This window comes from Panthera pardus, unplaced genomic scaffold (genome assembly GCF_024362965.1).
Source record: "Panthera pardus isolate Hobbes unplaced genomic scaffold, ASM2436296v1 HiC_scaffold_11, whole genome shotgun sequence".
Lineage (NCBI taxonomy): Eukaryota > Metazoa > Chordata > Mammalia > Carnivora > Felidae > Panthera > Panthera pardus.
The window spans coordinates 48,060,642-48,085,271 of NW_026526666.1; the positions used below are offsets into that span (position 1 = coordinate 48,060,642).

The 24,630-nt window shown below is 41.5% G+C and overlaps 2 protein-coding genes across 2 annotated transcripts; both read left to right on the plus strand.

Annotated features, from left to right (window-relative positions):
- The first annotated feature begins 1,523 nt into the window (after nucleotides 1–1,523).
- LOC109266683 (uncharacterized) lies at nucleotides 1,524–5,199 on the plus strand. Its single transcript, XM_019448886.2, has 2 exons — nucleotides 1,524–2,401; nucleotides 4,774–5,199. The coding sequence occupies exon 1, from the start codon at nucleotides 1,678–1,680 to the stop codon at nucleotides 2,215–2,217; it is 540 nt and encodes a 179-aa protein (XP_019304431.2). The 5' UTR covers nucleotides 1,524–1,677; the 3' UTR covers nucleotides 2,218–2,401; nucleotides 4,774–5,199.
- LOC109266603 (uncharacterized) lies at nucleotides 2,582–3,974 on the plus strand. Its single transcript, XM_053899158.1, has 2 exons — nucleotides 2,582–2,629; nucleotides 2,957–3,974. The coding sequence occupies exons 1-2, from the start codon at nucleotides 2,582–2,584 to the stop codon at nucleotides 3,626–3,628; spliced, it is 720 nt and encodes a 239-aa protein (XP_053755133.1). The 3' UTR covers nucleotides 3,629–3,974.
- Nucleotides 5,200–24,630: the final 19,431 nt, after the last annotated feature.

The following is a 24,630-nucleotide window of genomic DNA, read 5'->3' on the forward strand; positions in this document are numbered from 1 at the left end:
AAGTGGAAGTTGGAGAATGGCTTAGCTGAAATATTAAGGCATATTCTGGATAAGAATAGAAAAAGATGTGTTTTTAAAATGAAAACACAAATTTAATTCCAACACAAAATCAAGTTTGGACTATATGTAAAATAAACAAAAATACCTAACTACTGTTAGAGGGAGACAACTTTCAAGAATGGGTTTTTCTATGTTGTATCTTTTAATACCCTGTATTAGTCAATAAGCCAACATTCCACATCCCCCTGGAGGTCCCACCGAGATCTCCCCTGAGCCCACCAGACTTCTGGTCAACGGGTCGTATCTGATTCCGATAGATCGGTAAGTAAGCCGGCTCTAACGTTCTTCCTTTTCTCTGATCTGTGTTTCTTCTCTGGAGAACCGGTTCTGTCTGGAAGCTGGTGTGACCCTGGCGGACGCGCTATAGGGCACCCAGCCAGGGTCAGTTGGAGACGTCCACTGACACAGGGGGCCTTTCTGGCCCATCGGGGGGGCCTTTTTGGCCCATCAGGACTCTTTTCTGTGGGCCACTCACGCTCAACGCGCTTGCGAGTTAACCACTTTCACTTTCTCTATGGACTTCCAGTTTCTCTGTATAAATTAGTCCAGAGTGCTAAATCTCTAGGCGCCTGAAAAACCAGTAGGCATGCCCATTGTTACCCATGTTCTGATGTGATGTGTGTCTGTGTGTCTGTCTGTTAAATTGACTGGAATGATTGTTGGGAGTCAGGGGCACGCGCCTGACTTACCCTATGTGTAGTCCCACGGCGTAAGCTTCGGGATTCGAGTGGGCTCTAACCCGATTTCCGCGGTGATCCTCATATGGCTTAAGGCGGTCAAAATTTTTGATCCAAGCAGGGGGTTTATACCTGCCCGCCTATGCTAAGAGGCACCTAAGTTCCCGCGAGGGATGCGGACGGCCGAGTACGCGAGTACTTCTGTGTCAGTCTAAATGTATTGTCACCCCTGGGCCCTTGTAATTACCGCCATCCTAATCATAATTTTCTCTGTGGGGCTGGCAGAAACGGCACCAGAAAGTTGGAACCGCTGCGAAAGATTCTTGTTAGTTTGTGTTTTTCTTTCATGGGTCGGATGCTTTATTGGAATTAAGTGTTTTCTCGGCTAATCAGAATTAATTATTCCATCCTTTGTTCCTCTCTTCTCCTTCCTCAGCTCCCTGCGGCTTTTCCTCCCACCCCTCCGCCCCGGGGCCCAGCCAAGCCGCCAGGAGTCTCACCCTCAAAGGTCGCCTGCATGAACTCCTCCACTGCTAGTTTCAGCCGCTTCAGGGCCCCCTCCGTGCCACCCCTGGCCAGCGGCAACCCCCCCCCCCCCCGCATCCGTGCTGCCCGTGCCCCCTTCCCTTCTCCTCTTCCTCAGAATCATAACATGGGCCAAACGCAGAGCACCCCTCTTTCCCTCCTCCTCACCAACTTCAAGGATGTAAGAGCTAGAGGACACAGCTTACGCCTAGACATTCGCAAAAGAAAATTGATCACCTACTGCCACTCTGAATAGCCCACCTTTGGGGTCAATTGGCCTACAGAGGGAACATTCTGCCTCCCTGTGGTCCTTAAAGTAAAATCAAGGATTTTCCTGTCAGGGAAAGAAGGTCACCCGGATCAGATTCCCTATATTCTGGTGTGGCAAGATTTAGTGGAAAATCCACCTCCTTGGATGGCCTCTTTCTTAACAGCAGGGTCATGCCAAATCCTAGCGGCTAAACCTATCAACCCTCCCAAGCCGCTAACTCCAACTGCACCCCCTGTCCTCCCCGACAGCCAAGATTTACTTTCTCTCGACCCTCCCCCTTACCAGATTCCCCCCCTTATTCCACAAGCTGCCCCCATCCCTGCTCCTGACCCCACTCCCCCTGCGCCGGCAGAGCCTCCCATAGCCCAGCCGATGGAAGAACTAGAGAATAGGGAAGCTCAACCCGCGCTCATGCCTAATGGGGGCGAAATCCAAGGGCCAGCTGGACGCACCCGTAGGCGGGCCCCACATGAGCCAGGACTCTGCCTTCCTGACTCCACCGTAGCTTTACCCTTACGGGAAATAGGGCCTCCTGATGATACGGGGAACCCCCGACTTCAATACTGGCCCTTCTCTACCAGTGACCTGTATAACTGGAAAACCCAGAATGCCCGATTTTCTGATAACCCTAAAGATTTAATAGCTCTCCTGGATAGCATTATGTTCACCCACCAACCCACCTGAGATGATTGTCAGCAACTCCTCCGAATCCTGTTCACCACCGAGGAGCGAGAAAGAATTCAATTGGAAGCAAGAAAGCTGGTGCCTGGAGATGACGGCCAACCCACTGCTAACCTTGATCTCATTAATGCAGCTTTTCCCTTGACCCGACCCCCACAAGATGGCTGGGACTACAACACGGCAGAAGGTAGGGGCAGAAGGTAGGGGACGGCTGCGCATTTATCGCCAGACTCTAATGGCGGGTCTCCGGGCTGCTGCACGCAAGCCCACTAATTTGGCAAAAGTGTATTCAGTAATACAAGGTAAGACAGAGAGCCCTGCTGCTTATTTAGAAAGATTAATGGAAACCTTCAGACAGTATACCCCCATGAACCCCGAGGCCCCCGAGAATCAAGCTGCTGTTGTAATGGCCTTTGTAAATCAGGCAGCCACTGATATTAAAAAGAAACTCCAGAAACTAGAGGACCTGGAGGGAAAACAGATTCAGGACTTACTCCGCATTGCCCAGCGTGTCTATAATAATAGAGAGACTCCAGAGGACAGGCAACTTAAAGCTACCGAAAAAATGACCAAAGTCCTGGCCACTGTTGTCCAAAAGCCCCTAGATAAAGACCAATGTGCCTATTGCAAAGAAAAAGGCCATTGGGCCCGAGAATGCCCTAAAAAGAAAAAGCCACATCATAATCAAAAACTGTGGCAGCCAAAAACCACACCCGCCCTCGTCACTCAAGATGCAGAATAGGGAAGACGGGGTTTGGATCCCCTCCCCGAACCTAGGGTAACGCTACAAGTGGAGGGGAACCCAGTGCAATTCCTAGTCGACACAGGGGCACAACATTCGGTCTTGATCAGACCCCATGGAAAAATTTCTGAAAAATCTTCCTGGGTCCAAGGGGCTACCGGAATAAAAAAATATCCCTGGACCACCCAGAGGACTGTGGACCTAGGAAATGGAAAGGTCACCCATTCCTTCCTAGTCATCCCCGACAGCCCCTGCCCCTTATTAGGAAGAGACTTACTCACTAAAATGGGGGCCCAGATTCATTTTACGCCAGGGGGCCCCCAAGTGACTAGCCCTCACAACCAACCCATGACCATACTTACTCTAAGATTAGAAGATGAATATCAACTCCATCAGGAGCCACCCTCGCAAAGTCAAACCATAGAGCCCTGGCTCCAGCAGTTTCCAGAAGCATGGGCTGAAACCGGGGGTATGGGGTTGGCTAAACATCGCCCAGCTCTATTCATAGAGCTGAAACCGGGGGCAGATCCAGTTCGGGTCCAACAATACCCGACGTCAATGGAGGCCAGAAATGGCATCATGCCACATATCCGTCGCCTCCTAGACTTAGGCATCTTGCGTCCCTGCCATTCAGCCTGGAACACCCCCCCTGCTGCCTGTACGAAAACCTAACAGTGCGGACTACCGTCCAGTACAAGATCTAAGAGAAGTTAACCGCCGAGTCATGGACATACACCCAACAGTACCCAACCCCTATACCCTCCTAAGTGCCCTCAGCCCAGAAAGACAATGGTATACTGTCCTTGATTTAAAAGATGCTTTTTCCAGCCTGCCTCTGGCCCCCAAAAGCCAAGAGCTCTTCGCCTTCGAGTGGTCCGACCCTGAGAGGGGCATAAATGGACAACTCACCTGGACCCGGCTCCCCCAAGGATTTAAAAACTCACCCACCTTATTCGATGAGGCACTTCACAAGGATCTGGGTGAGTACTGGAATCAAAACCCCGAAGTGACTCTCTTGCAGTACGTCGACGATCTTTTAACCGCCGCTGAAACTGCCGAAGCTTGCTTGCAAGGCACCAGGAACCTCCTCCGGACACTTGGTGCCCTGGGGTACCGGGCTTCAGCAAAGAAGGCCCAAATTTGCAGGTCCGAGGTAACCTACTTGGGGTATCTGTTAAGAGGAGGCCAGCGGTGGCTCACTGATGCACGGAAGGAAACCGTCCTCCGCATCCCCTGACCCACAACGCGAAGGCAGGTGAGAGAATTCCTGGGATCGGCCGGGTTCTGCCGCTTGTGGATACCTCGGTTCGCCAAGATGGCTAAGCCTCTTTACCTGGTCACCCGAGAACAGGCGCCCTTTGAGTGGACCGAGGAAACTGAGCAGGCTTTCCAACAAATTAAACTCGCCCTGTTGTCAGCACCAGCCTTAGGACTCCCCGATGTCTCCAAACCCTTCCATCTCTTCGTAGATGAAAACAAGGGGGTAGCCAAAGCAGTGCTGACGCAACTCCTTGGCCCATGGCCCAGGCCCGTTGCCTATCTTTCAAAAAGACTAGACCCAGTAGCGGCTGGCTGGCCCCCTTGCCTCCGTATGATCGCTGCTACAGCTCTAATGGTAAAGGATGCTGATAAGTTAACTATGGGACAAGAGTTACATGTTACAACCCCTCATGCCATCGAAGGGGTCCTCAAACAACCTCCTGACCTATGGATAAGTAACGCCCGACTAGTTCACTACCAGGGACTATTATTAAATCCCCTCAGAATCATTTATGCCCCCCCACCCCGAACACTGAACCCTGCCTCCCTGCTACCAGACCCGGGCTTAGATACCCCTCTCCATGACTGCGCTGAGATATTGGCACAGGTTCATGGAGTTCGGGAAGATTTACAGGATCACCCTCTACCAGACGCCGAGGTTACCTGGTTCACTGACAGTAGTAGCTTTGTACATCAGGGTCAAAGGTACGCAGGGGCAGCAGTCACAACTGAAACTGAGACTGTTTGGGCAGAGCCTTTGCCAGCTGGCACCTCTGCCCAATGGGCTGAACTTGTGGCCTTAACCAAAGCACTGACTCTGGGAAAAGACAAGAGACTAAACGTGTATACCGATAGCAGATATGCTTTTGCTACGGCCCACATACATGGAGCTATATATAGAGAGAGGGGACTGTTAACTGCAGAGGGGAAAACTATCAAAAACAAAGAAGAAATATTGGCTCTTTTAAAGGCACTCTGGCTGCCTAAACAGCCATATACATTGCCCAGGCCACCAAAAACTGATCACACCGGTGGCCATAGGAAATAATTTGGCTGACCAGGTGGCTCGAGAGGCAGCCTTACAGGTGGACTGTGCTTTAATGACCACCCTACCAGACCCCGGTTCAGCTAGTTTACCAGAAAATCCTGCCTACACTAAGGAAGACCTAAACTGGATCCAAAAATTACCTTTAACTCAGTGCCTTAACGGATGGTGGAGAGCAGCAGACTGTAGCATAATTCTCCCAGAAGAAATGGGAAATAAAGTCTTATCCAAGATGCACCGAGCCACTCATATGGGCACCAAAAAAATGCAGGACTTAATAAGACATGCTAGGATCACCATTAGAGACTCCAGGACAAAAATTGAACAGATAGTTGCTAGCTGTAAAGCTTGCCAACTAACTAACACTACCAACCACGGGAAAAACCCTGGCTCCAGAACCCACGGAACCAGGCCGGGAGCCTATTGGGAAGTAGACTTCACCGAGGTAAAGCCTGGAAAATATGGATATAAATATTTGTTAGTGTTTATAGATACCTTTTCAGGATGGACAGAGGCCTTCCCCACCAAGCATGAAACTGCGCAGGTAGTAGCAAAGAAAATGTTGGAAGACATCATGCCCAGGTACGGATTCCCTACCCTAATAGGATCAGACAACGGACCAGCATTCATTTCAAAGGTAATACAAGGGATAGCTCGGTTTATTGGGGCTGATTGGAAACTACATTGTGCATATAGACCCCAAAGCTCAGGGCAGGTAGAAAGAATGAATAGAACTCTAAAAGAGACCTTAACTAAATTGACCATGGAGACTGGCGCTAATTGGGTAGTCTTACTCCCCTACGCTCTGTTCAGGGTGCAGAACTCCCCTTACAAACTGGGATTAACCCCCTTTGAAATCATGTATGGAGTGCCCCCCCCCCTATAATTCCCAACCTACAGTCTAATGTGTTAACTGAATTTGATGATCATAAACTTCTTATTTCCCTGAGGGAACTCCAGCACACCCATAAGGAAGTTTGGCCCAGACTGAGAGCCATTTATGAGACCGCCCCCCCCCCTGAGCCCCATCACTACCAACCTGGAGACTGGGTATACGTGTGGAGACATAAGCAAGAGACCCTCCAGCCACGGTGGAAGGGACCCTACATTGTGATCCTGACTACGCCCACCGCTCTCAAGGTCGACGGGATTGCTACCTGGATCCATTACACCCACGCCCAACCAGCTGATCCCTTTGCAGTTCGAGAAGACTTTGTGCCGGAAGCCAACACAGCCCGGACAGTTGACCAGAGTAAGACCCATCCTTTAAAATTAACTCTGTGCCGAAGACCCAGACCAGCTCCTGACCCATAATGACCAAAAAAAGAACACTCATCAGCATACTCCTACTCACTTTCTACGGACTGATAAGTATTGCGGGCAACCCTCATATCCCCTATACCTTAACGTGGGAAATTATTAATTTAGAAACTCATGAAGTCTATAATACCACCACTAAATCAGATACCCCCTTAAATTCTTGGTGGCCCGACCTATATTTCAACCTAGAAGATGTAGCTGTCTCCATGGGATTACTCCCTCCTCCCCCAGGGAAACACCAAAGCCAAGCCCCTACACGCGTATATGGGTATACACCTGGGGAACGAGGAACTCTAAGCCAGAGGGGATTTTATGCATGTCCAGGGTTCGGATCAAATGCTGACACCACATGTGGAGGAATTTTAAGCTACTACTGTAAGTCCTGGAGTTGCATCACTACCAATGACGGAAACTCGAAATGGAACGTAAAACCCCATTATTTTGACATGAAATTTGCTAGCCCCTGCCCCAAACGTAAGCTAGCGGGCCTAACATTTGGAACAGGTCCCTGTAACCTTGTCCGCATTAAATTTCTAGAAGACGGAAAAAAAGATACTAGATGGACCTCTGGACTTAGTTGGGGAATCTATTTATATCGAGGGCCACGCTACTATGCAACTGTTATTCAGATAAAACTAAAAGTAAAACCCAAGGTTCCACCAATGCTAGTAGGACCGAATCCAGTAGTAAGGGCCACAAGTAAGCCTACTACTAGGGCCACAAGTAAGCCTACTACTACTACTCCAGGGCCCACAAATAAGCCTACTAATACCACGAGCAAGAGTACTAGCTCTTCGGCCACTCAGGTGACCACAGTAACCAGGACCCCAAGAAAACCCCAAAAAATCTAAATCCCTTTCAAAGATGACCCCTTATGGGTAATGATAAATTCCACTTATCAGGCCTTAAACCATACTAACCCTAAGGAGACAGAAGCTTGTTGGTTATGCTATTCTATACAACCTCCATTTTACGAGTCAGTAGCAATAGTAGGAAACTATAGCACCGCAGACAACTCAGACTCTTGCAATTGGGGACAGAGGAAACCCGGCCTCACACTACCTGTACTTTCAGGAAATGGGACATGTATAGGAACAGTGCCAACAAAATATAGCCACTTATGCATAGATAACAGAAATACATTCAATACTTCAAAAAATTGGATTATTCCACCAGATAACTCATGGTGGCTTTGTTCTCATGCGGGATTAACTCCTTGCCTCTATAAAGATATGTTCAATCAGTCAGAATTCTGTATAATGGTAATTGTGTTCCCAGAAATCATATACCACACAACTGAGTATGTAGACCAGACATGGATAGCACCCAAAAGAGTAACTAAGAGAGAACTCATCACTGCAGGGGCTCTAACTCTAGCCACCATATTTGGACTCAGGGCCATCGGAACAGGGACAGGGATCTCAGCCTTAACAATACAAAACAAGGGATTTAGTATACTTAGAGAAGCAGTTGATAAAGATATAGAAAGAATAGAGACTGCCATCACTTCCCTTGAAAAGTCCCTAACCTCCCTCTCGGAAGTAGTTTTACAAAACAGGAGAGGATTAGACCTGCTGTTCCTACAGCAAGGTGGTCTCTGTGCAGCACTAGGAGAAGAGTGTTGCTTCTATGCTGACCACACAGGAATAGTAAGAGATTCTATGGCCAAGGTCCGAGAAGGGCTAGCCAAATGAAAAAGAGAAAGAGAACGGGAGGCAGGGTGGTTTGAATCCTGGTTCAATGCGTCCCCATGGTTAACTACCCTGCTCTCCGCTTTACTCGGGCCTCTGGCCATCCTGCTTCTCACTCTCACATTAGGCCCCTGCATCATAAACAAAATTATTAATTTTATCCAAGACAGGTTCAATGCTATACAATTAATGGTCTTACGAACTCAGTACCAACCGCTCGAGACATTACAAATAGAAAACTAAAGATCCAAGATTGGCTCTTTAGGCACAAGAGAAAGGGGGGAATGAAAAGAACAGCCCTGCCTTAGTTTAAAGCTAAGTTCTCTTTTCTGCTTATTATGGATCTTTGATAAAAAATACAATTGCTGAGAAGTCTGTTTTGCTTGCTGTTTGCTACGAGCATTGTGAAACCTTTCCTGAACGTAACTCACTATGTAATAAAGTTGTAAAACTTCCTAAATGTAGTCTGGTGTGTAATAGAATAAGTGACTGTACATGAACTAACCGGCATTTCTCGCTTCTATAAACCTGCTTGCTTAACACATCCCTCCCCTTCCCCCTTTCCCCTTTTTCTTCCCGCCACAAGTAAGGGACAAAGCCTTCCCGCCAAAGGACAGACAAAGGACGCCCAATCAGAGAACAACAAATGTCCTTACTTTAAAACCAACTAATCAGGCCCCTCATAATTTGAAACCTCCCCTGTGCTATTTGTCTCTGTCTATAAAAACGCTGTACCAACCCTGATCGGGGCCTCTTAGCGACACCGGCAACGAGTGCGCAGAGGTCCAGGTTCAAACCTGCAATAAACGACCCTTGCCACTTGGCTTTGACTTACGACTCTGGTGGTCTTTTGTGGGAGGTTTCAGAACTTCGGGCATAACACCCCCAAACATGTGTAGGCAAAGTAACTGCGTCCTTCATTGCTATTAATTCATGTTGTAAAATCCAAGGAAATATAATTTCTAAAACCATAGAACATTAGTAGGCTTTACAAATAAATTAAAAATAAATGAGAGGCTGATGTTTTTCTAGTATTCTTACTGTTTTCAAAAATACTGTATTATATCACAAGTACAAAACCAATTGCCCAAATTTAAAGATAGATAAGATTTAAAATAAGCCCCCCTCCCATAAATAAATAAACAAACTCCCCCTTGAAATTGTAACTTCAATAAAAAATTGAGGGTTTCCCCCTCCTTCAGCTAGGAACTGTATAAGGATAATGTATTCATCTCTAAGAGAGAAATAAATTAATTGGCTTAATGCATGTGGTAATGTTATTTCATAGGAAAAGTAGATGCTAAAAGAAAATGCCTACAAACTCAATATTTGATACTTTCAATGTAGTTGTGATTCAGATAGGGAATGCATTTTTAATGTTGCCTTTTCAACATATTGAGTTGTTTTTTTTTTTTTTTTTTTTAAGACAGAAAAGCTTTCCTAAATTAGATTTTCTTTTAATTCTCCAGGATACTAAGAAAACAAGGGAACAGCTTGCCTTCGATAAGAATCTTTCTTTTAAATGTGACAGAGAGAGATCCAATTTTCCTAGCTAACCGGATTAGAGTAATCCTAAATAATTTAGCCTCCATTTACAGTTTGGGCAAGTTCATTACATGTGAACTCCCAGCATCTCTTTCCTTTAAACTCTTTTTGATCAATTAATGCACACTTTTAAGTAGGAAATGTACAAAATCTCCATAGACTTGCTCCAAGTATTTTTCCTTATAATTTTATTCATGTCTTTATGCTAAGAAAGAGAACTAAGATTTATTGAGGGCTGGAATATAAACTCCTCAAGAGTATGTCAGTGTCTTACTAGACATAAGTTCCTCAGTAGAATGGAACCTTCCTGAGGGCAAGAATTTTGTGAATTTTGTCTTGTTCATTATTATAGCCCCAGTTCTAAGAACAGAAGCTGGGATATAGTAGGCATGTTCAATAAAAGTGTATGTATCTGTCTGCCTGCTACACAACAGAAGAGTATTAAGCACTCCAATACATCATTTAGTACACTAATAGCCACAAAAGAATGAAGAAATTAGTACTACTCCTTTTCTTGGATGAAAAACTGATTCTCAAAGAAATAGGTAACTTACCCAAAATTTTTCAACTGTTAAGTAATGTTAACTTATCCAAATCCAGGCCTTATAAACTCCCAAGCATGGTTCTGACAGCTGGGTTATATAAACCAAATGCAAATTCAGCTAGCTCTCAGAGATATATTTTGTTGATCCTTCTCTCCATGCCCACCATATTTTTGGCTCCATACTCTTTGAATGCTTCTTCAAATAACAACGATTTTTCTAATGCTATTTTATAGAAAGAAAATAGAATGGTAATTCAGATTTGCCTCCAGCAGAGCTGACTTAATTTTTTATTATTGATAGCTTAATGATCTCTTTCATATTCACAACTTGGTATCATTATGTTAATGTTTGAAATTTTTGTCAAAGTGGGAAATCTTACATGGTAGACTGCAAAGTGACCGTAAATTCTTTGTGGCAACTCTCACCTCAAGGTGATGCCTAGCTCCTCACTTTTTTTTTTAATGATTATTTTTCAGGGGGTGGAGGGGCAGAGACAGAGGGAGACAAAGAATCGGAAGCAGGTGCTAGGTTCTGACCTGTCAAGCACAGAGCCTGAAGTGGACAAACCACAGGGTCATGACCTGAGCCAAAGTCAGATGCTTAACCGACTGAGGTGCCCCGTCTCCCCACTTCTTGAATCTGGGCTGGCCTTGTATCTTTCTTTGATTAATAGAAACACATTGTCTGAGTTATGAGCCTAAGCCTCAAGAGACCATGCTTATGCTCTCACTCTGAAATCGAACAAACCTTTGCCTTGTGGAGGATGCAGTATTGTGAGGGGAGAAGAAAAAGCACCAGCCACCACAGCTGAGATCTCAGGCTTACGCGCACGTCCAGCAAAAACCATGTGGAGTAAGATAAGCCATCTTAGAAAAGCCCAAGCCAAATTGCCAACAATGGAATAGTGATTTTTGTTTTAGGCCAGTAAGCTTGGGGAAGTTTGATATGTGATAGTAAATAGCTGATATACCCCCTCTAAAGTTTCTTTTGTATATGGTTATTATAATCATCATTTGTGGAAATACCACACATGTGCCCTACAAATACAGCATCCTGACAAATTCTTTTTCATATAATTTCCACCCAAAAAAGACAAAAATGTGACTAATTTACATGCTGTATCATTAAATATATTCCTGACTGGTAAGAATATTGATAGAAACCAAATCTTCCAATTACAAAAATTTTCTACATACATGGAGCTTCTGGCTCCATGTACTTCAAGCCTAGTTTTTGTTCCACTACACATACACTTCAGATGCTAGGCACCTTAAAACATATTCATATTGCTTTGGCCACATAGCCATGAGTCATAACATCAGTCAGATTGGTAGAATGGACAAAAGGAAGATTCCTGGAAGCTATTCTTATTCTAGAACAAGGCAGTAGTACTAACTTAAATATATGGGAAGTGATGATATGCACTACATAAATATATTTCACTAAACTAAAACAAAATGTATTATACATTCAAATTTTCTTAGCTAGATCTCCAACAATGTCTGGGGTCTCTCCAAAACCACCAAAAGAAGGAAGAATTTAATGGAAGAGAAGTCAGAGTAGGAACAGACAGCAGACTTAATTGACTGCAGTTAAATATCATGCACAAATTTTACAAAAGCAGGCTGTGTGAACATATTGCTAGGGTCCCTATCAAGGCCTTGGAATGATCTCCATCCTGTAAGGAACACTGAAGCTTAAGCATCATTAGCTTCAGGTGGATCCACATCCTATCTACCCCCTTCTGCCTGGTTTCCTTCCCTCTCTCAGTCTTAGAAGTAGCAGCTGATTCTCCCACCCCCCATCCCAATTCAAGTCCCTTTGGAATCTTACATTTCTAACCTAAGCACTTTTCCAATTTATGGTTACATCCATATTGCTTTCTCTTTCTCTTTGCCTCCCCACTCAAAAACCTGAATTTCAGGGCAGTGCAAGCCACCAGAAAAGATAATTGCTTGAGTGTGATAATGGTGACTGACAATTTCATCTCCAAACTATTTATCAGTTCACACTCCATGTATCAGGAATCAAGAGACCATGACACTTCTCGTCAGTAAAACAAAAGAATCTTGTGACAGCATTTCAATTGAATTTTTCACCTGGTACTCACCACATTAGCACTCAGTTAAAATAACTCCATTCATTATTCCAAAACAAGAAAAAAGCAAAACACAAAAATGGATGCTCTGGACAAGTTAAATGAAATTATATGCATATATAAAAAACCTGATACTTCACCTGATCCCAGATTTTTGCTGCCTTCAAATAACCTGTCTTGGTTTATTATAACTTTTTTTGTTTCTGACAATAAGCCAATCCCAGGTCATTCTTTTATACAAGTGAATTATTCTTTTCAGCAGAGAATGACTATCGTGCAGAACAGTAAACAAAATATGTCAATCTCAAAGTTCAACCTAGAGTGTCTCTTAGTTACTTCTAAACCTCAGTAAAGGTGTCAGTCCAAAACTCTAGGTAAATGCTCAACTGACCTGCCACTTTCATAAAATCTTAAGCTCATATTTCAGATCATTTGGGTAACCTCCCAAAAATTGTCTGTAATGTAGGCCATCCCAGGTCCCCAAGGTTCCCTGCTTTTTTATTCTGAAGAACATTTCTTAGCCTTCAGGAGACAATGGAGTGTAGTGGTCAAGGTCATAGGCTAGACTAGGGAGTGTTCTGTTCCCATTTCAGCTCTGCAGTTACTGGTGGCGGGACTTAGGCAAATTGCTGAAATCCTCTGAGCTTGTTTCTAGTTTATAAATTGCAGATAATAATACTGTGTTTTATATACAGTAATTGTGTGGATTAAATGAACTGATATACATAACTTAGCACGTTGACTGGCAAGAAAGTACAATCCCTTCCCATTATTTTTTCCCATTTGTACTTCTCATTATAATTGTCATTTTGCTCTGAGAAAGAGCATTGGAGAGGGGCATAATGAGAATGGGAAAACAGTTCAACCTGTCCTAAGATTGATCCGAGTTTCCTATTTCATCCAGCTAGGCTGGGTCACTCCAAAGCAAGTGCTTTCTATCACTCTTCCTTGGGTACCACTTTAGTTCGAAAGACATGGCCTCTGTCTCTGCAGTTCTTCATATATATCTTCTTCCAAATATATGTTCTTCTAAAAGAATAAGTGCAAAGGCAAAAAATAAATTTAGCCCATCAAGCTGTATTGAAAATGCTAAATCAATTTTTTAAGAAAGAAAAATACTGAGAAAAACTTTCAAAATACAGATCTGAAGATAGTTTTCATTTTAAAAAATGTATTCTGGTAAAGCCCTAATGAATCTAAATAATATCCTTCATACACTATGCAACTTCTTCCTCATCATCAAACATTTATTGAACGCCTACTCAATGCCAAACACTGTTGGATTCTGGAAATACAAAAAGGTAATTGACCTGCTCCACAGGAGTACATTGTCCGATTGAGGACACAGGGCTAAGCATGAAAAGATACCCAAAAGTCTAGAAAATATGAAATGAACAAGACAGACAAAAAGTGCCTCAGCAGATGAGAAGGTAAAACAATTCCAGGGCCATCAGTATAATTTTTACACAGCAAGTATAAAACATGAAGATTCAAAACCTCAGACTTTTAAAGTATCCATAGTGACCACTTCCAAGACTGACATCAGTCCAATGATCTTGGGGGCCTCTTGGAGGAGTTGAAGGTTTCATTCACTCCTGCTATCTCCCCCTCCCCCCGCCCCCCCCCCCCCCCACCGCCTACCTCATCCCAGTACTGACCTGGATGGTCAGACTGGTCTCGAAACTGGATCACAATGGAGCATTCACAGAGGTAAATTTTACCCACTTGTGTGATCTTACCCTTCTACTTCTTCTTCTAAGATGTGTTAATGGTAGTAAGGGAAGGAAAAGGTTAGCTAACTCTCCCTCAATGTTTGCCTCTCTGGACTTTCTCACTTGCAAGAGTGTGGTGAAATAAGGCTAAGCTTGGGACCTGCTTTCCCCAGGAGAAAGCTTGTCCATCTCTCTTCTCTTCCTTCTCTTTTCTTTCTTTATCTGTTCTCTCTGTCTTCCACAAGGCAGCTTACAGACAGTCCAGGCAGGTCCAGGGAGGGCACACTTAAGGCATTGGGTCAGACCATCTATCTCCAGCTGTCCTTGTGGTCCTGCCCTTGGCTCTAGTAAGTGGAATTTTCACCACATGAGAATGGTACGATTCAAATATGGATTGGGTATTAGGGTAGAAATGATCAGAACACGTTTTTTGGCCTTCTTTGCTTCCAGACCATATTAAGCCAGCCCAGTACACATAGATTGGAGATTTTCTGTGGAGTCCTGGTTAGTTCCCTCTTGTCCTGCTTTGGAGTTTGGGAGCAAAGTCCTAGCAGCTGTTATAGTATGATGCCACTATGCTATATTGGTCAGTATATCCTGCACATACACTTTCTTTGAGGATTTCTCAGGAAAGGATGGCCAAGGCAGGAAAGAATTTGAACCTTTATGAATCCCCTGGCCAAATGACATCCAAATATCATATTGACATCAATTCTTAACAGCACGCATTTCTTTATTTTGAATAGCTCTGCTTAGATGGCATAAAAACAACTAAATAGGAATACTATATTCTGTCATAAATGTGTCTTTTCTTTGACTTTTCAAAACATGAGCAAATAGTTGGGGGTTGATTCCCAGTTGAATTCCCAGTCTCTCTGATAGGAGGAGCACAGGAGCCAACAGACAGACACATTTTTATTTTCAATGATTACACATTGGCCAAACAGGAATTTCTTCACCTTCAATTTTAGCAAAAAAAATAGCCAGGTTCCCCTGAAAGACCATGTTTGCTTTAATATACAAGCTAAAAAAAGAAAAAGAAAAGTGTCTAGTCATTCATTCTAGTCAGGACAAAAAGAAAAGTGAGAAGCAGGGGTAGGTTGGTGGTCATAGATCCAGTCTAGCTCTATCTTAGCTGTCCCTGGGGGTGGTTTCTGAACCAATTCTGGCTGCCTTCACAGCAGTCTTTAGAATGTGAGGAATTTAACATCTCTTGTGCTCAATTTTTGGCCTAAACTGGAAATCTGAGACAATGGGAAAAGTCTTATTAACAACCTATTAAATTTGTGCACTTGCTCCAAATTCTGTAAAATGTCAGCAAAACCAGCAATGTCTAAGATAAGCGCTGGAAATGCCAAAATAATCAATGAAATATCATAATCATTAAAGTTTTCTTCACAGTTAGAAAATTATCAAACCTTTTTGCCACAAGCAGTTCTGACTTTATTCTCAAAGGCCTTTGACTATTAGAAATATGTATAGAGAATATATTTATAGCCGTGCATCACGCTCAGAGGATATGCCAAATAGATAATATGCCTCCCCAGAAAAATGATAAGGTTCACAAGTCAGTTATTGACTTTCCCTTTAAACCCTCTGGGCTGGCTATTTGTCATTTGGCTCTCAGCATTCTGGAATCTCCTCTGTATGGCAGGATGGCTGGGAGCCTGTACACCACATCTCACAGACTTCCTTGCCAGCTGCTTTCTAGTGGGTTCTGCCAATGGGAGGCACTGTTGGGGGCCTGATTTTTTTTTTTTTTTTTCTGTTTCTGATGGTGCAAGGAAGCATCAAGGAGAGGGGCAGGGCAAGTGCAGGCTGTGGAGTCCCACTCAGGCAGTGCAATCGTTCAGCCCAGGCAGTGATGGCGCTGCCCGTGCCTCAGCAGTGCAGTGTTCATGAGCTATGGCTCCGGTAGCAGCAGCTGCTACAGCCTCTGAAGCAGGAGACTGTGGGCCCCTGGGTTCCTGCAGCATCTGCGCGGTGTGGGCTCCTAGCTGCCCACAAAGGGTGGTGACTGATGGTTGTAACACCAGAGCACCAGTAGTACCACAACATGCTTCTCAGCACAGGAATCCTGGGCTCTGGGCAACCCCATTTCCTCTGCCGCTCCTCCAGCCAGGTGGGTGGTAGGTGGGTAACTGTACCCTTCCCTTTTCACTCCTTCTGTCTTTCCAACAATTTCATAACCAGTTCTTTTTTTTTTAATGTTTATTCATCTTTGAGAGAGAAAGGGTGAGCAGGGGAGGGGTGCAGAGAGGGGGAACAGAGGATCCGAAGCAGGCTCAACACACTGACAGAAAGGAGCCCAAGCCCAAGCCTGATATGGAGCTGGAACTCATAAACCATGAGATCATGACTTGACCCACAGTCTGATGCTCAACTGACTGAGCCACCCAGAAGCCCCCATAGCCAATTCTTTATGTTTTCCTAGTTCTCCTGAATGAACACTTAATAATACACTTCCAACTCTCTTAATACCAAAGAATAAAAAGAAAACAGAAACATGTATTTCTGTTAATTTCTGTTAATGTATCTGACGAACGCTGAAAAATCATACAATTTAAAAATAACTTAAGAGGGCAGAAGTAGTATCTCTGAAGTGAAAAACATTAGAAAGTTGTAGAATTCAGGTTAAACATGATTGAGTAAACACATACATTATGCCCTGAAGTACCACCAAAACAAGAGTAAGGAAGTAAAAAATGTATAAAACCACAAGGACAAAAAAAAAAACAGAGGAGGGAATGAGACAGCAAGGACTGTAGACAAAGATGAAAAACACCATTTTATAAGATGGAAGAGACATGACTAGTGGAACCTGATTAACAGCACTCAGAAAGCTGAAACCAAAGATTCAGGTAGCAAATCATCAAAAAGTCTCAGTAATATATAAAAAACCAGAAATCCAAGTAGCTTTAGACGTAAAATTGTAACAACGAATCAACAGAAATCAGAAATTTAGAAATGCTTTCTAAATTCTAAGGGAAAGTTATTTCTAACCTAAAACTCTACCTTCAGCTATAATTTAATCAAATGTAAAGGTAGAATTAAAATATTCTTGACATGTAAGATCTCCAAAAAATTATTTGCATGCAGCCTTTGTTAAGAAAGAAAGAAAGAAAGAAAGAAAGAAAGAAAGAAAGAAAGAAAGAAAGAAAGTCAGTCAGTCCTGGAAAATGTGCTCCATCAAGACAAAAATTAAAAAAAAAAAAAAATAGACCAAGAAAAAGGAAGACAAAATCTAAGAAAAAAGAAATTTAATTCAGGGGGAAAGAAAAAGAAAGAAAATTCCCAGCAATGATTGCCTAGGATATCAGCTAGGGTCCTTGGCCTAGAAAACAATGAATCAGATTGGCACAGGAGGATAGTGGGTTCCAGAACAGAGGGGGATGGTGGGGGGAGAGAGAGAAAAGGAGGAAAGAGAGAGGGAGATGGAGAGGGGGAGGGAGAGGAAGGAAGAAAGGAAAGAAGGAAGGAAGGATGGGAGGGAGAAAGGAACCTAGAAATTATATGTTCAAAGCCGTGAGCTTTATTGAAAGCTGTTTTATAGTTCTGCAAAAAAGTTTAGGGCTAAGTCATAGGGCCCTAGATAACAAAGCAAATGACATAACACAAATTTGTAAAAGAAGAGAAATGTAATCATAGTATAATACAAATTTAAACTATAAGTACTGATGTATCAGAAAGCATGATATATCTACGGTGGAAGAATAGGAAGAAAAACAGGTGTATGCATTGATATTAGGGCTGAGGAGGCAGTATAAAAGAGATAATCCTAAACTTTCATAGAAGGAAGCTAATAGATACTATCTAAAATTAAAAACGAAAATACAGAACTACCAATAAAGTATAGTATTAGAGATTGGGATATAAATACCAGAATAAACAGCTAAAAAAGATTGAAAACAAATGTTTGCCTAAATCGAATGAGAAGGGGACAGGGGTTTGTTTCTAGCTGTTTGCTTGTTTGTTTGTTTTTAGCCTTGTAGTACTATTGAGATTTCAAATTGAAGCACAAGTATTACTTTGAGAATATAATTAAATTTTTAAAAGTTAAATAAAAGATAAGGGCTTGGGTAATGTCATTTACATGCAGTACTCTAAACAACGATAAATTGGAACATATGAGAATCAAGCTATATTTTCTTTAATGAAATTAAACATTAACTGTTCAATATATTCCCTGCCATCTTTATGCACTATTAATGTACTTTGCGATTTTCACCACATGAAAAAATAAATTTCATTAGATATCAGGGAACACTTCTGTAAATTTTGAATTGACTAGACATCAAATTATTTTTGTTACTAAGGTATTCTCTTAGGTCTTGTTCTGATAATTATTACCACATAATTAATCATCCCAAAACATAGTAGCTTAAAGCAATGATAATAATTTTGTTATTATCTCTCTTGGTTTTGGGGGTCTTGCTTGAGGTCTTTCATGCGGTCACATTCAGATAACCAGGGTGTCTGAAGTTACAGTAATCTGAAAGGCTCCCTCACACACAGACGTGTGGCTGTTGATGCTGGCTGTTGTCTGGGACCTCAAACAAGGCTGTCAGCCAAAATACCTACTCACAGCCTTTCCATGTCGTCAGGCTTCCTCACAGCATGGAAACTGGGTTTTAAGAGTGAACATTCCAAGGTGACAGACAGAAACTTTATCAACTTTTATGACCTAGCCTCAGAAATCACAGAGCATTATTTCCTCAATAGTCGCAATCCTCCCAAAATCCAAAGGAATGGAAAATAGATCCCCACTTCTCAATAACAGGAGTGTCAATGTCAGATTGTAAGAAGATCTTGTGGGAAAGGGGATTTTTTTTTTTTTTGCAGCTATTTTAGAATACACAATCTACCATAGGTCTCTTTGTTCCAATATAGAAAAATCTACATTCACATAATATTGAATAACCAGTAACTGTCTTCAAAAGGAGACATGCTTACACCATCAGATTTTTAACTGGGACATGTGTGCTTTGGGGGTATGAATAATTTTCAGGAAATAATTTTCAAATACCAAGCATCACATGTACTCTTTCCAAAATTTGACTGCCTGAGACTATTCATGCTAGTTGTTCCTTTTAAAAAAGAGAGGCATGCCATCATCCATCTTACGTCTTACTATATAGTACATTGACCCTGAGTGTAAAAATCTCCAGGGTTCCAAACAATAGGACAATTCAAAATATTGGTGTTGGTATTGAGAAAGTAAATGACTAATAACTGAGTCATAAAATCTGGAATCGGTTTCAATTCTTTGCCTTTAACAAAACTGAAAGAAGACCTAATTAAGATGACAGCTGGTAGATCATTAAAAATAATTTTTGATGATAGATAACTATGTGATTTTGGCATATATCTTGGAAGGAGTTCAAATATTTGAATGACATTGCTAAAACAAAACTCTTTCCATTCTCATCTACTTATTTATGGGAATATGTTTTCTCAGATCTTACATCCATAAAAACAGAAATAGAACAGACTGATCCTGAGTTTTGTCTTATTCCAGCAATAAGTAATATGCATCCACAGATACATACACTTATTGAACAAAAAATAGCCCAACCATTTGAATAATTGATATATTTTTAATAAATTTCATCTATATCTAAATAAATAATTGTTTATGTTGTGTAGGTTAATTTTGCATTTATTTGTATAATGAAATATCAACTCAGAATAAATGTTAACACTTGGAGTCTTATGGTCACAAATTTTTAATTACTTTTCAATCGATATAACTGTTTTTATGGCAGGAAAAAGTGATCACTAAAAGACTTTCAGGCAGAGAAAAATGTATTAAAGCAGATAAAATTTTATTGGAAAAGTGGCATAGAAATAGGAGTTCAGAGAGGAAAAAATAAATGAAGAATTTCTGACTGCTAAAATGAGTTTGTTCATGTATTTTTATGTGGATTATGACAGGAATCAAACTGATACATTTCAAAGACTAATGAAATTTTTATGTCAATGTTCACAATTTTCTGTAAACTATATATTTTACAACTATTTAAACTTATGATGAGAAATTTTAGAGGTCAACAAAAATTTGTGAGAAGGATATGTTTCATTAATTGTAATCTTAAAATAGCCTCCAAAATAATATGAAAGCTGAAGCTAACTTAACAGCAGGTATTTTACAGAGTAATTTTTGTTGTTAGCTGAAAGGAGCCTCTGAGCATTTTCATATTCTATTCAACTACACCATTGTTTTTATTGTACATTATGTATGTAACTATGAGGCAAGTCTGTAGCAACACAAAAGAAGAAAATCTTGTTTTATTAAATTGGTATGGTTGAACTTTATTATTATGTCAAAGACTAATCAATTAGAGCTGAGATTTCTGGTTTACCAAGAACTTTTTTTTATCTACATGAAGGAACATACCTAGAATTAAACATCTACATTGTTACATTTTTGAAAGGTATGGAGCAGATAGAAATACAGAAATAAATGCTTGTCCATTTCTTTTGAGGATTATTGGTGATATGTATTGAATATAGGATGTGGAAATCCAGATATGTGATCCTTGCTCTTTTTCCAGTGCCTCAGTACCCACCAATAGCAAGTCTGAAATAATTTTAATGGTATCATATATCCTAAGGCTCATCATGGTGCCTGGCACAGTATAGATGTTCAATATCTGTTTGTTGAATTATTGAGTGGATGAAAGAACTGGGATTCCTTCATTTAATGAGTTGGTCAGCAAGCCTTTTCCAATTTCAGAAATTTTTTATTGAAGTGCAAATTTACATTTGAGTTGTTCCCAAAAGTCAGCCTGTAATCTGACTGCGTCAGTGTCACCCAGAGGATGTGTTATAAATTTAACTTCCTGTACCCCCAACTCATATTACTAAATTACATACTTGAGGGTGGTGAGGTCTGGGATTCTTCATTTTTAATAGGCTCCCCAGTCGATTGTCATATACATAACTGACAGGACGTGGGAGAATCAGTTTTGGAAACAAGAAAAACCCAGGTAGATTCATTCAGAGAATAAGAAAGCAGGAAACACAGGCAGTCTCAGGGGGAAAAAAATGGTCTGGTCAGGGCACCAGTGCTAGAAATGAAACAACAAACATTTGTCACCGTGCTCAACATTGAAATTTGAGGGAGAGAGTGACTGCAGGTCTACCTTGGGTCATGCTGGTATCCCATATAGGGTGGAGTTAGTCAGGGCTATGATTAGTAGTTCCATTAGGCTGCATATAATAGAGAAGAGAGTTTTTCATAAACATAAATCAAAACACTGCTAGAAATCGGGAAAGTTGTTTTGGCAGCCAAAAAAAATTTACAAATGCAAGGTACTACACAATAGAATGGGGTGGCTCATAAAGTAACATTACCATGTCAACGGAGAACCAAACACTAGATTAACACTCAACCTGAACATTATAGAAATAATTCCTATTATCACAAGCAATTGGATAACTTTGAAATTTTTTCCCATTCTGAGTTTGTGGCTCTGTAGTACTAATTGAATTCCAAAATCATCCAACTCAGCTTTTAAAAATCAAACACTGTTTAGAATCTTCTAGAAAAATTAATAACTCACTACCTTTGTAACTTTTTGATGTTACATATTTTAAATTGTGTTTAATGACAGAATACTAGGTAAAGTCAATTGTAGGGAAGAATAATCAATAATCACCCTTAGCTCCTGGCTAAGGCTAATCATGCTTAGCTCCTGGCCCCTTTAGCCATCCTGACCCCTTCCACTCATGTGTCCACTGTTCTATAAAGAAGAACCTCAATCATCTTATTCCCTAGCTATGACAAATGAAGTTGTCAAGGAACCTCCTGCTCATTACCAATGGCTTTTGCTTTTTTCCGATCTTATTTTTTGGCTAAACATCTTTTGGCCGAATTTTTGGCTGTGCAAATCTAATGTTCTTTCTTTCCCTTGACCTCTATAGATTTAAAGTTTATATCTTCCAATTCCTTTGGCTCACAGAATCCTTATAGTCTTCAGTAAGAACTGCCTACTTCTCATCATTCTGTAACCTAATTAATAACTCCCTTCTCCAACTCTGTTCATGTTGGCTGGATCACTCTCCAATGCCTGCAGAAGCAGGGAAGTTTATGTTCATAAATCTGTTACACGGCTGAATATAAAGATGCTCACTGGTTAGCCAGGAAGTAAGCATTGACAAAATATCCAAATAATTAAATAAATGCACACCCACATCATTTTTCAGGAATTTAAATGTATATGTGTTCAGCTTTTCTGACTCATGTCATTATTCTCTCAGTGATAGAATGGACAGGGTACACTGCTCTGTGAAGAATACCTCATTACCTTTCACAGTTCTCTGAATTTCATAGTGTTGCCTAAAAATATCTTTTCACTAAAAAGTCTAGAAGAACAGCACTCAGGAGAGTTGTGTTTTCCATTACATTGATCTTAGTCAGTAGACTCCAATGCGTGATTGAGTTGCATGCTGCTAATAAATTAACAAACATTACATCTGTTCTCACCTGCATTTTAGTCTTTCCTCTGGGTGCAGACTGATACTTAACGTTAAGTTAATACAAGAGTTGTTTTTTCTCTCTTTGGTCTATTTTGGATTATTTTCTTTAATACATTTACCAATGACCAATCCGTTCAAAAATTCAGACATTCTGATGAGCTATATAATATAACCAGGAAAATAAATTTATTTCTATCAAGAAAAATATTATATACGCAGTGACTCAGTTCTTAGACTATGAAAACCAACTTTTTGACAATATAATCAGGCTATCATTGACTGCTTTGATTAGTACCCCAAAGAAGTCAAATGTAAGATAGATCCGTGATAAAAGTTTACTGGCTATTCATCTAAACCCTATTCACACAGCAGGAAGATATTGGTTAAAGCAAATGAAAAAAGATAAAAGGTAAATTCTCATGCCTGAAGATTAACTCCTGAATGTACGCTGGTTCTGATGCAGGCTGGCTGGGTCCAAGAACCCAGAGGGGGTCCCACTGGACCAGCCATGAGGATTCTTGGCTTCAGTGCAGGATAGAAATCAAACTTGAGCTGAGAGGAAATGAAAGCAGAGTTTATTGAAGATGTAGAGAGAGTGCAGATACAGACAGAGCATCTGGAGATTTGGAAAAGGAAAGAAGAGTGAGTCTTGTCTTTGCCTGGGTTCTGGAGTTTTTATTGAGGATGGTGGTCTGGTGTACATGTCCTCTCAGGCATCCAAGAAGTGGTCAGAGCAAGGACAAGTGCTTGAGTGTCCTCCAAAAGTCACTTATGCCCTGGAGCCAGGGGTCTGGAGTCAGTGGCATTAGAAAACATACATGACTACATGACAACCCTGCCTGGTTGTTTATTAAATGTTTCTATTGTGCTGGAAGACTCCAAAGAAATCATTAACTACTTGACCTTTACAAAGAGGACACACATTAAAGCATGTGTAAGGTGGAGGTGCAGGTCCCAGCAAAAACAGAGGCAGCAAAAGAGCTGTCTTCATAGGGTCCCTTCATGGGATCCCTTCAGTTCCCCTATCTCAGTTCCAGGCAGTAAATTAACCCGGTAATTTTGAGAATTGCTGATGTTTTAATGCTAACGTCTATTTATGCAATATACAGATAATCCTCACCTGGCAAGAATATATTTCATGACTAACAGTTGAAGGATAACAGGAAAATCGATAGCTAGACACAAAAGGTAATCAGGGCAGAGGCACTGCAAAAGGTCACTGTATTGGTCAGGGTTCTTCAGAGAAGCTAAATCAAGAAGATAATGAGATGTATTACAAGGAATAGGCTCACATGATAGTGGAGGCTAAGAAGCCCCACCATTTGCAGTTTATAAACTGGAGACCCAGGAAAGCCAGTGGTATGAATTCTAACATGAGTCTAAAGGCCTGCTGAGAACCAGGAGCACTGATGGTGTAAGTCTCAGTCAGTCCAAGAGCAGGAGATGACTGATGACTCAGCCCCAACAGGCAGAGAGTGAATTTGCCCTTCTTCCATCCTTTTGATCTATTCAGGCCCTCAGCAGATTGGATGATGCCCACCCACATTAGGAATGGCAATCTACTTTACTCAGTCCTCCAATTCAAAGGCTGATCTCTTCCAGGCACACCCAGAAGCAATGTTTAAGCAGATATCTGGGCATCCTATGGTCCAGTCAAATTGACACACAAAATTAATTAACCATCACAGGCACTGATCTGATTTAAAGTCCTGGCTGTGACACTATGTATGACCTTGAGCCTAGTTTTCTTCATCTGAAAAATGAAAATAACACCTCACTCACAAGATGGTGGGTAAAGGAAAATAAAGTATATGCAAATGCTCCTTGAAAATTTTAAAGTGGTCTAGAAATATAAGGTACTATTACTTCTGTTTCCTGTTAGTGCCACACTGTAAGCTATTGAGATACAGTAACAGGCTTGGAAAGTACACGTTTAAGACAAATCCTTTGTGAAGTGATTTCATTGGAGGAAACACT